The 15,421-nt window shown below is 34.9% G+C and overlaps 1 protein-coding gene across 5 annotated transcripts in view; it reads left to right on the top strand.

The window, feature by feature from the left end:
* SLC38A11 (solute carrier family 38 member 11) overlaps nt 1-15,421 on the top strand; it is a 224,152-nt gene that overhangs the window by 196,490 nt on the left and 12,241 nt on the right. For all 5 annotated transcript variants that reach the window (XM_077154035.1, XM_077154034.1, XM_077154032.1 and 2 more), the window contains 2 exons: nt 13,578-13,648; nt 14,340-14,501. In XM_077154035.1, the coding sequence (XP_077010150.1) occupies nt 13,578-13,648; nt 14,340-14,501 (233 nt within the window). The remainder of the gene's footprint in view (nt 1-13,577; nt 13,649-14,339; nt 14,502-15,421) is intronic.

Genomic DNA, 15,421 nt, shown 5'->3' with positions numbered 1-15,421 from the left:
TCTTATAAAAAGTACAGGCTATGCCAAGGTTTCAAGGTGCTATCAGATAGCACCAATCTTTGTTAGTATATAAAATAGTAAAAATATTTTAAAACACTTGAATCATTTGCTAAAATGATTTCAGTTTCATAGTAAACCTGCAGTATGTTTCCATGACTTTTTGAAGCTTTATAAGGCAATTTGAAGGATCTTGCTACTTTTCAATCTTTTATTTGGATTTATTCAATTTATTTTTTTTCAAAAGGATACAGTCACATATTCCTAAAAAATTAAATATTACAAATCACTTTTAATGAAATAGAGCATTTGCTACCCATGCTACCAAATCCCTTCCTGTTTCAATCCTTTAAGCTATATCTTCTGGTATTTAAATCTTTATTTCTAGGTAATATGCTTATAACTGCAATTTTTGTATTTTTGCTATTGTCTCTTACAGTGGATGAGTATTTAGCTTTCTCAGTTACCTTTCCTATTCTTACATCTCCATAATACATGGAGTTATAACGTGCTTTAAAATTAAATAGGTTTTTCTCCTTATATACTTTCCTTTTTATTTGTTCTAGAGGTAATAATAGCTTTGGTTTTGTTTTTAACCATGTTTAATTGTATGTCCAGTTTAACTTTTAGTTTTGTTAATTTTTGATACTCCTTTTCCAAATAATCAACATTTAAGATAATCCATCAATTTTATTTTTCCTGGAGTTCTCCCTTTCAGAGCTTTCTGCTCACTTGCTCCTTTCTAGATAGATTGATTCATCAACTTGTTATGCTACTATCATCCTCGGTTTTCCTTTTACCACTTTCTGTGCTAAATATCCTATATCCCAGATCCAAGCTGCATAATGGAGTTGAAAAGAATGGAGTAGAGGATTTAGTATTGAAATACTAAAAAAAGACTATTAAAGTGAAGACAGGCAAAGAGGAAATATAGTGAAATTTTTCTTTATTTTCTCCTTTTCCTGGAGCAATCTCAATGGCCCTCCTGTGTCTCTGGGTCCTGCAAAATGAATCAGCAACTTTCTCGTCATTAGTTCCCTCTACACGGTTGTGTATGCTCGGAAGTTACCACTTCAGCATCTGCTTTCCTTTTCACAATTTTTTTTCTGCCCTCTCTGCTACATGCCCCTTCCCCATGGATTTATCTCCCTTTAGAATTCATTTAGTGCTATCTTAGTGGGATCTCGAGAGAGAGAGCTTATTAACAAATGTGACCTATGAACCGTGTTTAACTGGATGTCCAAGGTTAACTTTTTACACCTTTTTTTTGGTTTTGCTTGGGCAGGCATCAGGAATCGAACCCAGGTCTCCAGCATGACAGGTGAAAACTGCTTGCTGAGCCACTGTGGCCTGCCCCAAGATTAATTTTTGATTATTAATTTTTCTGAGGTTTTAAGTATAAATTCAAACATTTTACTTCAAATATTTTTTCTGCTATCGGGAAGTTATTTCATTTTTTTGTGGGGCTTGCCCTATGCCATTAAAGTTAACAGACTTTGTCCATTGGAGGAAGATGGGGAAATAGTTCTCTTTCAAAATTTATTCAGTTACTGGGTTATCTAGTTTCCTTCATTAATTTTCAGCTTATAGCCATTTAGCTGTTGTCTCTTGATCTAAAGCTTACTAAAGAAAAGCAAGAACAAATACCAAATACCATCTGTATTAGCATCTAATTGAAATATTTTGGGAGAGAGAATTTGTTCAAGGCAATGACCAAAATAAGGTGTTATAATTTTTGCTGAATGTTTTAGTTTGTAAAAACTGCCAGAATGCAATATACCTGAAATGGAATGACTTTTAAAAAGGGGTATCTGTTTAGTTGCAGGTTTACTGTTCTAAGGCCCTGAAAATGTCCAAATTAAGGCAAGTGTTCTAGTTTGCTAGCTGCTGGAATGCAACACACCAGAGATGGATTGGCTTTTAATAAAAGGGGATTTATTTTGTTAATTCTTCAGAGGAAAGGCAGCTAACTTTCCACTGAGGTTCTTTCTTACGTGGGAAGGCAAAGGATGGTCTCTGCTGGCCTTCTCTCCAGGCCTCTGGGTTCCAACAACTTTCCCCAGGGTGACTTCTTTCTGCATCTCCCAAGGCCTGGGCTGAGCTGCGAGTGCTAAGATGAGGTATGCTGAGATGAGGTATGCTGAGCTGCTTGGGCTGTGCTACATTGCACCCTCTCATTTAAGCACCAGCCAATTAAGTCAAACATCATTCATTGTAGCAGGCATACCTCCTAGCCGACTGCAGATGTAATTAGCAACAGATGAGGTCCACGTACCATTGACTCATGTGTGCAGCAACAAAACTAGGTGCCTTAAGCTGGTCCGGTTGACAATTGAATCTAACTACCACAGCAAGGTTATAAAAAAAAGTCCAAACTAAGGCATCCAGGAAAAGATACCTGGGCTCAAAAAGGCCGATGACATTTGTGGGTTTCTCTCTCAGCTGGAAAGGCACATGGCATTATCTGCTAGCTTTCTCTCCAGGTTTCTTCAACAGCCTCCCCAGGAGTATTTTCTTTATGCATCCAAAGGTCTCTGGCTATGTGGGCTCTCTTGGTTCTCTTGGCTTTTTCCAGAATGGTTCCCTGTTAAAGTCCTCAAGTAAGCAACCCACCTTGAATGGGTGGCGATACATCACCATGGAAACCATCTAATCAAAAGTTACTGCCCGCAATTGGGTGGGTCATATCTCTATGGAAATAGTCAAAAAGATCCCACCCAGTAATTTTGAATGAGAATTAAAGGACATAGGTTTTCTGGAGTACATAATGGCTTCAAACCGGCACACAAGTAAACAAGTCCCAATTTTAGCATCCAAATTGGGACTTGTTTACTTGTGTCCAATATTTAGATATTTACTGAATGTGATTGCTACTTCAATTTGGTAAAAATCCTGGGAGATTAATTTCCCATTACATCCAAAAAAGATGAAAATACATAATACACACACAACCCCCACAAGATTTTGTAATATGTGTAGGCCACTCCACCTAATTAAAAAAAAAATGCGGGCGGGCCACGGTGGCTCAGCAGGTAAGAATGCTTGCCTGCCATGCCCAAGGACCCGGGTTCGATTCCTGGTGCCTGCCCATGTTAAAAAAAAAAAAAGTGCAGGACCTCCAAATAATTACTGAAAGTTAAACTCTAAGTAAATAGAGCTTTTCCTCTTGAATTTCTCCATATTTCAGGCAGAAGGCCTAACTATCACTTTGCTACCATCATAATAGACAAAGAACCTTACTTGTTCCTTCTCTCTGTTTTATTTTTATTTAAGGAATGTATGTACCTAGTTTCGAGAGTCAAATAGTTTGCAATGTGATTTATAACAATATCAGCAAAAATCCCCTACTGCATTCTTTTCGACTCCAGTATCCAGCTTCTCAGGGCCAACTACTTTCAACTCTTTTACATGTTCTTCTTCATTTATTTCTAAATAATTGTATATTCTGTTATTTCTTGTTTTTTTCCACTTAAAATATTATCCGTTGACTTCTATCTAAACTTTTGGGCCAAAGATTTGGTTATCTTCCAGTAAATGAGTACGATTCTCTAGACAGGTTTAATCATGAGTTTATCAATGTATTCTAATTAATTTATAAAGTATCAACTCTATGCCCCCAATCACTATGTTAGGCCTAGAAGTGGTTACAAAACATAAAAGACACTGGGTTTGCTATAACTCTTACTGAGAGTGGGATGGGAAGGAAGAAAACAGTTATTCTGCCAGAAAATGATTTCAGTTTTAAAACTCACTGAACACATGGTTAGCACAGTTGAGAGAGGCTAAAATACTAAAAGAGACTATTAAATTAAAGTGAAAAGAGGCAAAGAGGAAATGAACCCAGTACACAGTACAGAATTCAAATTTATTGTTATAATGCACTCATTTTTTTGGGATTTAGTTTGTGTCTTATTGGGCACAGGACCTGTGGTACCAGCCTCTGGCCTAATGTGTCTCAGCTCGGCCTGTGGTGTATAATATGGGGATTTTCATAAACAACTGCACTGGCCCTACCCCAGACCCATGTAGAAAGCACGTGGAAACATGAACTTGATGCATAGCAGGGTAACACTTTTCTAGAGAGAGATTGGCATGATCCCTGCCTTCCTAATTCCAGTCTCACTGCTATAACTTATTTTATGCTCCTTTATGCAGGAGTTGCCTCCCAAGCAAAGGAATGTCTTCCTCTTGACATCAGAATCTTGATCCGATATGCATTTCTTTCTGTCAGATTAATAACCAATAAATATTCCCATGTGTCAGATAAAACTGAGGTCTCTATCTGCAGGAGAGTGACTGTTGTTCTGGAACCAAGTACTTAAACATTCATAGCAATATTTATAGGAGTTTCATACATATGACATGGCAGACTGAGTTGTGTACCCCAGAGGACATGTTCTTGGTCTTGGTCCTGAATGTGGCGGGCGTGCACACATTGTAATAAGAGCTCTTCAGGATGTAACTTCAGTTAAAGTGTGACTCCAGAATCAAGTCGGCTTTAGTCAGATTGTTGGAGTCCTTCACAGGCAGAGTGAAAGTCAGAGAGAGAGAAGCAATGTGTATTTATCATGTGCTGGAAAAGGTAAGGACTCAAGGATCCCTGGCAGCCAGGCTCAGAATGCCAGTCTTTGGGAAGAAAGCATTGCCTTGCTGATGTGTCAATTTTGGACTTCTCCTACCCTCAAAACTGTAAGCCAATGAATTCCCATTGTTTAAACCAACCAATTTTATGGGATTTCTTTTACTTTTTTTTTTTTTTTTTTTGCGTGAGCAAGCACCAGGTGTGGCATTTCTTTTAACAACTTGGAAACTAAAACATGTGGATACAGAAAAGCTTTCTTTTTTCTCAAAAAACAATTGTTCGAACTGCTCAAAAGTTCAAATGGCAATGACAAAAATACTGATCTTATAGAAAAGAGATGTTTGTATGATGGGAAATTATTCCCTTTAATGTTCTTGAAACTGTCATAAACTGTCACTCTTCTGCTTCCTATAGTAACAGAAGTACTAGACTTGAATGCTCTGAAAAATATTAGAAAATTCACTATATAGATTTTGTGGTTACAATGCTATGCCTCAACAGTACATTTCTACATGTTTGCAAGGTATCTACATAGGCATCCCATAGTACTTTTCAACAGATTTCACAATTATACCAATAGCCCCTATGGATTATGAAAAAAGAGGAAAACTATAGGCTTTGTTCACTAGTATTGGATTTGTATTAGTTTCCAGGCTGTTATGACAAATACCACACATTGGGTTGGTTTAAACAAAAGGAATTTATTGGCTCACAGTTTTGAAGGCTGGAAGGTTTGTCTCTTCCTGGGGTTGGCAGCATTCTGGAAGACAGCGATCCTTGGATTCCTTGGCTTTCCCATCACACGGAATATGTGATGTCTTCTCCACCAATGTCCTGTTTTTTCTCTTCTGGGCTCTCTTGATTTCCAGCTTTTGGCTCCTCCCCATGACTTTCTCTTTATAAGGCCTTAGTAATTGGATTAAGCCTCATCCTGATTCAGATGGCCATAACTTTCCCTAAAAATCTTTCCTAAAAATGAGCTCTTCAAAATTACCTATTTACAGGGTGGGCCACGGTGACTCAGCAGACAAAATTTTTGCATGCCATGCTGGAGACCTGGGTTCAATTCCTGGTGCCTGCCCATGCAAAAAAAAAAGAAAAAGAAAAAGAAAATTACCTATTTGCAATGAGTTAACACCCACAGGAATGAGATTAAGAATATATTTTTGCTAGGCTACATAACTCAATGTACCATAGTGTTTAATCTGATTAAACCTGTTATACGCTACACACAGCAAAGACCCTGGCAATACAGCAATAAACTAGCTCAATGCCTACCATCAAGTAACCTTCAGTCCAATGATTTGTATGGTGGAGGAAACAGTGGATAAGAAGACAAATTCACAGGCAACTTTAATTCGGTTAATAAATGTTCTTATGTGGAAAACAAAGAAGAGAGAAGGCATGTACCTCATCCAATCTAAGGGAACGGTTCTTAAGAGGAAATGAGTGTTCAAATGTTACTAGGAATTAGAATTCAAATAGTTATTTTAACAAAGCATGAGTACAGGGGCAAATATATCTTTTAAATATGTCTATGGATTTGGTTGCATAAAAAGCATATTAATATGATTGAACTATAAATTAAATTGTTTTATAATACAGATAGGAGAGTACTAGCTTTTATTTTTAGTGCTCTTTCATTAACTCACTCATTCAATAAATTTTTATTGAGCATGAACTAAAAGGATGGTACATTCATTTACTAAAAAGTGATATGAGTTTATTCAGTTCAAATTACAGGTCCTCTGAAAGAAATTTTAAATATATCTTATCCATTTTATCAGTGTCATTAATAAAATATAACTACACTTTTTCATAACCTTCCCTGTGGTGAAATGCAAAAGAAATAAATTTTATTTTTGTAATAATGACAATAAAATTCCTTCTTTAATTGGAAATTTATGTAACAACATACAAATAGAAGCTTAAAATGGAAAAGATTAATTTTATACTTTTTCTTTTAAGTGATTAGTCTAGGATCTTGTCCAGATTAAATAGCCTATGTGTCCCTCTATCCATTTTAGATGCCAAGTATCTTAAAGTTTAATGAGTCCCTCTTTTATTCAAACATTTAATTATCTTTCATTGGTAATGGATGTGTCCCTTTATCCATTTTAGATGCCAAATATCCTAAAGTTTAATGAGTGCCCTCTTTCATTCAAACATTTAATTATCTTTCATTGGTAGTCTCCACACCGTTATAGCTATGTTTATCATATCAACACAGAGCTACAGCTTAGCTGGGGAGACCCTGGAGTGATATAAGCAGCTTCCAATACCCTTAGATTGTCTAAAATGGCTTTATACAGCTGGAAATTGTACCAATCTGGCAAACTCAATTGCCCAGAAAATTGATGTATAAGATAAATTATTATAAATATTGGTATATATTGAGAATTTACTGTGAATATCCAAAGCAGAAGTGGAACAATTTCTTCCTTTTCATATTTATCAGCCATTAGGTTGCATACATGTCTGTTATCAAGATTAATCATTCATTTATTTTAAATAAGATATCTTGTCTTCCCAAGGCCCCTTCTTTCTCTAAGAAGTTCGCATTTTATGTCCTTGCAAGCCCTTTTGGTGACCCAGGCTAAGACATAAGTTATCACTCTAATGATAAGTAAAGGAACAAAGGGTAGAATGGGGTCTCATCTGACATTGATTATGTGCTGCACTCTTTCATTCATTTTCTCATTTAACCCTTACACCCAATATGTAAAATAGAATTATTAATAATGCCTCTAATCTGTGAAGGAGAAAATTGAAACCAGTGTTATTAAGTAATCTGCCCAAAGTACCCTGCCAGTAAATTATAGAGTTAGGTTGTAAATCCAAATCTGCTTGACCCCAAAGCCCATATATTTTTTTCAATTACAGCATGCTGTATTCCATGTGATGTTTCCTAAGCATGAAAAAGTGTGTCTTTCATAATGGAAATTCAAGTTCATTTTTGTTATAGCTATTGATATTTACTGATGATATTAACCCTCTTTAGCATTTAGTCAGCAAATTATCACTTTGAATGAAAGAAGCAGGTAGGAATTAAATCATATATCACGAGGAAGCTTTTCCATTTATCAACAGACAACATTAACATCTGTTGAAGAGATGCTATTGACTTGAGTAGGCTAATTTTAGATCTCTTGATTTCCATTATACCCTCCAGTCACTAACCAATAAATTGGCTTGGCTTCGGTTCTTCAGGGAAATGAGCTTCTTCAATAGCAACAGGAGAATCTAAAATGAAAAGAAATTGAGCAGTCTAAACCCAATTTTTCTTTTTCTTTTCTTTCTCTTCCTTTTTTTACCAATAGACTTGACCTAATAAGTAACTGTACAAGTGAATATAACTTTAACTGACATTCCACAAACATTGTTTTTATTTCTAGGTTTGTATGACATAGTTTTTAATCTACTTGCATATCCTTCAAGTGAACACATTTTCATTTTGCTATCTATCTTGAAGTGATTGTTTAACATAAATTGCACTGTTTTTGGCTTTATGGGTGTTAACATTAATGGCTTATCAGTTTTAGGGACTCTAAATTCTCCAAACACTGATACATTTTGTTCTTTAAGTGAAATCTTAAATAAAGATTTAGTACAATAAAATAGCAGACTGATTCAAAATAAGAAAGAAATTGGAGTGTAGGTCTTGTTTTGGAGCTTCTCTGAAGGAAACTTGCTTTATTTTGTACAAAAGAAATGCTCCTGAAGAGTTGTATATTAATTAATACATTTGGATTAGAATAATAATTTAAATGTCACTCCCTGCTAACAGATACCTCATAAATTATTCTTTATAATAAAAAATTTTCTTATAAAGCATTCATCCTATCATCATTTTAATAGCATATTAAGATTTATTTAGTTGATTCATACTTTATAGTATCTATTTCCCATATTGTTCTAGTTTGCTAGCTGCTGGAATGCAATATACCAGAAACAGAATGGCTTTTAAAAAGGGGAATTTAATAAGTTGCTAGTTTACGGTTCTAAGGCCGAGAAGATGTCCCAATTAAAACAAGCCTATAGAAATGTCCAATCTAAGGCATCCAGGAAAAGATACCTTGGTTCAAGAAGGCCGATGAAGTTCAGGGTTTCTCTCTCAAGTGAGAAGGCACATGGTGAACACGGTCAGGTTTTCTCTCTCATCTGGAAGGGCACATGGTGAACACGGCGTCATCTGCTAGCTTTCTCTCCCCACTTCCTGTTTCATGAAGCTCCGGGAGAGGCATTTTCCTTCTTCATCTTCAAAGGTCGCTGACTGGTAGATTCTCTGCTTGTCGTGGCCATGTCGTTCTGCTTTGCTCTCTCTGAATCTCCAGCTTTCTCCAAAATGTTTCCACTTTTATAGGATTCCAGTAAACTAATCAAGACCCACCTAAATGGGCGATATGTCTCCACCTAATCCAGTTTAACAACCACTCTTGACTGAGTTACATCTCCAGGGAGATGATTTAATTACAGATTCAAACATACAGTACTGAATAGGGATTAGGAGAAACATCTGTCTTTATGAAATGGGATTAGGATTAAAACATGGCTTTTCTAGGGTATATACATCCATTCAAACCAGCACACATATATATATGACTTTTCCCGTTAGTTTCTATTTATAGTGACAATTTCAATTTGTTTCTCCAATTTTTACGTTTTTTGCTTTTTTTTTTTTTTCAAATTATGTTTCTTTTGTTTATCATTATACCAACTCTGCCATTCTTCTTACTGGCAAGTAGTAAGCTGTAATTTTGGATGAAAACTACACTCCAGGAAAAACTGACCCCATATCATTTCTCTGACTCTTTTAAGTCAATGAAAGGTAATTAACTTTTATGGTGACTATTTAAATTTAAATTAGATAAAATTAAATAAAATTAATTCCTCAGTCTCACTAGCAATATTGCAAATACTCAATGCCCAAATGTGGCTAATGGCTACCTTATTGGGCAGCAAAGACCTAGAACATTCCCATCGTCACAGAAAGTTCTATTGTTCGGTGCTGTTCTAGATTACGATAGTGAACATATACGAAATAGTTGAACTCTTTTTTCTTTTTTTTTCCTGCAGTATCCCCATCGATTGTAACAGTGATTGTCACATAGTGCTGAACAAATATTATTGAAAGGGAAATGAATAAGTGGTTGGAAAAGAAGGAAGAACCTAGTTTCAGTAATAGAATATTTATGAAAATATTTATAAGCATAAAAATTAATTCAACTGCAGACTGATTTTATCTAGAAAATATTCTATGGTTGCATAAATTTCAGGAATCAGGAAATTGGGCCAGATCTTTTTGAAGCAATTTTCTAAATCTTTTTCCAATCTTTATAAGCAATAGACTATCATATTTAATTTGTCTTCCCCAAGATGTAACTGTTATTCTTAAGTTAGTTTGAATTATACCTGCGCATGCTTTTATTCTTTTACTATGCACTTTGTTGACAGAAATATAAAGAATTAAATAGTATATTTGTAAAATATACATATATAATATCTATGGTTAAAACTTAAACATTCCTTTCAGGAACTTGCTATATGTCCCTCAATATTATGTTCTACATTTTAAAATTTTGATATATTTAGCATTAGGTGATTCATTTTAATTGTTCTACAGCACAATGTTATGACAATGTGACATTTTATTTATTGATTTATTTGTAAATTCTATTGCTAGGTGTTGAGTCTGTTTCCAATTTTGGCCTAATATAAACAGTGCAGCAGTGAACACCCTTGTACATATCTACTTGTGCCGTGTGCACTTGCTCTAGCCTAAGATGCAGGCTGAGCAATGTAATTGTTTGCTTCGAAGGTCTGATTACCTTCAACTTTACTAAACATTGCCAAATTCCTCCCTGAAGTGTTTTATAATTTACAAGGTCTCCAGTAATGATTGAGAGTTGTCCTTTCCTGGCAACTTATCAACATTGATATTGCTTGATTAGGTGTTAAATGCTCTTATTTTGGTTTTCATTTGAATTTCTGTAATTATTAAGAGGGTGGAACATTTGCATATTTATTGGCCATTTTATTCTTTGAGCTTAAATGTTAATTTGAGAATTGACATCTAAATGATATTGAATCTTCCTACTTATATTTATGGATATGGCATGTCTTTCCAATTACTCATCTTTCAACAAAATTACGTAATTTCATTCATGAACATCATGTATATCTTTTGAAACATTTAGTGTTTTTATTGTCACTGTCATTTTAAATATACATTTTAATTGATTGTTATCTGCATTTATCAACCCTATTGATCTTTACATATTGAATTCGTATCTTTTAACCTTTTTAAATATTCTTATTAATTTCAAAAGTTTGTTAGTAGTTTCACCTGAATTTTTCTTGCACACAATCCTATTGTGTACAGATAGCTTATTTCTCCCTTTCCATTGGTTACACCTTTTTTTGCTTCTTAATTTATTGCATTAGTTAAGAATTCCAACACATTTCTAACTTTTCAATCTTGCTGTAGGTTTTGTACATTTTATTGTTTCTCGGATCAAGAAAGTTTTATTTCTAGTTTGTTTAGTATGATTATCAAAATAAATATTCTGAAATGAGCATAAGCTTTTCTCTTACATTAATTTGTTAATGTGGTGAATTACATTAAAGATTTTTGTCTGGTATTAAATTATCCTTGCATTTACTGGAAAAATCCTTCTTAGTCATATTTTTCCCCCTTATACATTGCTTGATTGCATTTGATAACATTTCCTTTTGTATTACAGCATCTTTTACCTGAGTGAGAACAGTATGTAACTTTACTTTCTCATCCAGTTTAGATATCAAGGTTACGGCAACCCATAAATATATCAGGGAACTTTTTCTTCTGTGGAACTAGTTTGTTTCTGGAATGCCATCCCAGGCTGTTTTATGAGTGGAAACCCATAGTTAACATCACCTTTTCCCTAGATTTGGACACATATATTTTTCTATCTGTAACAACTTATTTTTTTTAGCACTTTCCATTGTGTTCCATCAAGATGAACACAGAAAACCCAAAATTATCCCTAGGTACAGCTTCACACTCCACTGTATCCAATATCACACTCAAGGGGTCAAAAGGACAAAAAAAGAGAGAAGAGAGAAATGGAAATAAAACTCCTATATTTTCATTACTAATTTAAGATTTGAAAAGAACATCACCACAATCTGTACTGTGAAAAAAAAAATAATGAGAGTATTTTTCATATGCAAAAAACCCTAACAAGAAAAGCATATTATTTGAAACACTAGAAAATTAGATAAGCTTCCAGTTTCCATACTTCGTAGTGTTACCTGATCAAATCGTTTTTTTTTTAAGGATCATATATATGATCCTTATGTAGGTTTTCCACATATATAGAATTTCCACGTAACTGCAGTTTGACAGGGATACTGCTATCTTTTAATGTTCACTGCAGTAAGAGTCCTAGAGGCAGCAGGTGGCAGCAGCTCCCACTCAAAAAGTTGTGGGAATCTGAACAAGCCATTTAACAGCCTGAGGGCCCCCTTGCAGGATAGTCTTCCTGTAAAGTTCTTTTGTCTGTAACTGCTCGTTTCATGTATGGAGAGAAACACAGTATAATGCATAAATCCCACAAACTTTGAAAAATAAACAGTTCTTTTTTGTGTCTTCTGTAAGTAAAAAAATGAATAGCAAATGGGTCTTCAATTCCTCGTTTTTATTTGAAACATGCACTTTCTAGGACCCTTCCCTTGATCCCTTCTTTTTCTTTCATGCAGTCTTTTGCATTTCATTTAAGCCTGTTCTTCCCAGACAAGCTGGCCATACTTTCAGACTTTACCTTTTATGAAATGACTTTGAGACTTTTTATTATCATTAATTAATTAAGGGGATAATAATAGCAGTATTAATACATAATGATGATAATACTAATGGCCATTTATTGGACACTTACTATGTTCCAGGTGCTCTCCTAGGAGTTTTATATATGTTATCTCATTTAATCCACACAATAACACAATAAGTTGGTACCCCTGTTATTATTCCCATTTTATTGATGTAGAAACTGAAGCACAGAGAAGTTGAATAGCCTGCATAATATCACACAGCTAATAAGTGGAAGGAGAAGAACACAGGCTATCTGACCTTGGAGCCTATGCTTTTTACCATTATTCAGGGATGTATTAATCAGGATTGGTGGACCAATCCCTGCTAATACATTGGCTAGCAAGTGTTTTAATTCCTCTAGGAAATAGGTTGCCTCAAGCTATTTAAAGTGCACTGATTTACAAAACTTCATTGAGAAGTGTAACAAATGTCAATTTGAGGTCCCTAACGGTTTAGTATGGAGAAGTTATTGAGAGAGGGACCGGCCAAGGAGATACATCTTAATTTTTTCACTTAGTACTTGTAGAAGCAGGACAAGTTACTTCACTGCCCAGAGTTTGACTTTTCTTATGTGTTAAGTTGTGTTAATAATACGTTATAGTGTTGTGAAGATTAACGATAACGAGATTAGAGATAACACAGCAGTCTTCTTGGAACGTTCTCAATTAATATTAGTTCATATACACCTCCCTCAATAAACTGTAATGCTAACGATGAATTTCCATTAGATGTGTTGGGCCTGTCCTGTGAGAATGAATTAGATGGGAATCAAGGGAAGTATATTAGGGAAGAATATTACATTATTAATCTTTTGTATCTCCCTCAATAAATATCTCAACTGGTGAGTACATAATGTTTATTGTTAAATTGATGAGTAAATAAGCATTTCACAAAATTAGTCAGTGGATATTTTATCTATCTAAAAAGTCTTTCCAAGTATTTTATATGCATTTTACAGAACTGAGATGAAAAGATAACATTACTAATTCCTGGGAAATTTATTTATAATTAGATAGTATGAATGGGGATCCCTTATTGATTTCAGGCTTAAAAATACTCAAATTAAACTGTGCGACTATTACTTGTCCTCTGATGTGCTTGTCTTGCATTTATTTAATCATTCATCAAATTAGCTGATTTCTGTTTTAGACCAAAAACAGAAGATGCCTGGGTATTTGCAAAGCCCAATGCCATTCAGGCTGTTGGTGTTATGTCATTTGGTGAGTATATGGTTTCTAAGACCCTTTTTCGATAGGGAATCATCTGTACCATAAAAAAAGTAGTGTGTTTCATATTTGTGTCTGCATAGCAGATGTCCTAAGTTTTAGACTTCCTATTAGCAGCATATGATCTAGTTCCTGCCAATATAAAATTAGACTCGAACTTTTCTCACTCATCGCTACAATTTGTTTCAATTTGGACAAATCTCTCTTTTATGCAGAAAACTCATTACAGCCATCTTGTTTCCTAACTTGGAAGTCTAGCAAATGCCATGGACTTCTTCAAAACCATGCACACAAAGTATTTCTAATTAGTTTCCTATTATAACCAGATTGCAGAGGAAACCATGCTCTGAAAGTATGATGCTATTTAGATTTCCCTTAAGATGGGAAAGACTTCTAGGAATAGGAAAATGGGAGAGGAAGTTGGATGGACCGGCCTTTTTTAGGTCGAGTGATATGAAAAGACCCCACAAACTTTACATGAAGTTTCTCATTCTTAGAGCTGTTTAAAAAAATATTTTCTGGCATATTTAGTAAATTAGTATATTTGAACTTCATTTCATTGGAATGCTAAAGTAACACATATCTCTCAATTTTCAAAATTAAAAAGAAAACCTTGATGCTTGCTTTAATGATGTACTCTCTTGCTCTCTGTTTTTTGTTTGTTTTTTTCTTTTTTGTATTGCAGCATTTATTTGCCACCATAACTGCTTCTTAGTTTATGGTTCTTTGGCAGAACCCACAGTAGCTAAGTGGTCCCGCATCATCCACGTGTCTGTCTTGGTTTCTGTATTTATCAGTATGCTCTTTGCTGCATGTGGATACTTGACATTTACTGGCTTCACACAAGGTAAAATGAGAGATTCAGTCTTGACATATTTTTGTGTTTATTGTGATTCTTTCAATTCTTATTTTTTGTGCAAGTATACCCAATGTTTTATGGCTAAGTATCACTATGTCTCTCATCCATTCTCTTCTCTACCTGCCTGCTTTGCTGCTGTCTCTCTTTTCTAATTTTCCCCTGTAAATGCTAAGCTGATTTCTATGGTCCATACCTTCTCCTTTTCTGCTTTCAGTTCCAAGCACATGAATTGTGACTTTCCTTCCTACTAGTCCACTGCAGCTTCACTTTTAGAAGCAACAATGGCCTCCCCATCTTAAAGGCTAATAACCTTCTTCTTGGCTCTGCTTATCACAGACCTCTCTGAATCACTTAATAGTACTGAACATTCTTTCACTGCAGGAACTATACTCCCTTAGAAAAAAACTGCTACTATAGTAACATAATTAATCTTTAATTAAATTAATTAATTTTATTAAATTAATATTAATTAATCTTTTTTCTCTGTTAGTGTTTTCTCTCTAAGTGATTCATATTTACTTTCTCCTAATTCTCTGCCACCCCATCTCACCCCACCTCCCACCAACTTACTCAGGCAAATGGCACTTTATTCACAACAAATTCTCTAGAGACTTTCATTATTTTAACTCCAGGGCAGACCTCTCTTCATCTCTAGCCTCATGACTGTAAGACATTTCTTCTTGGTTGCCCCCTTCTTTCCTTAAGTACAAAACCTCACCTTTCCCCAAAAAACTAGCCTTTCCGCCCCTTTCACCACTATGTGTGCCAAACTTCCCTCTGTTTTCTTCTATTCATCCAAGCCCAACAACTGGGTAATCGTCTCTTCTATTTCCTATTTCAATCATCTAGGTAGTGTAGTATTTGGGTATTCTGACAGCCTGCTAAATGCTATCTATTATTTCATTTGA

This window comes from Tamandua tetradactyla, chromosome 3 (genome assembly GCF_023851605.1).
Source record: "Tamandua tetradactyla isolate mTamTet1 chromosome 3, mTamTet1.pri, whole genome shotgun sequence".
NCBI lineage: Eukaryota > Metazoa > Chordata > Mammalia > Pilosa > Myrmecophagidae > Tamandua > Tamandua tetradactyla.
This window is presented reverse-complemented; position numbering and strand designations above follow the sequence as displayed.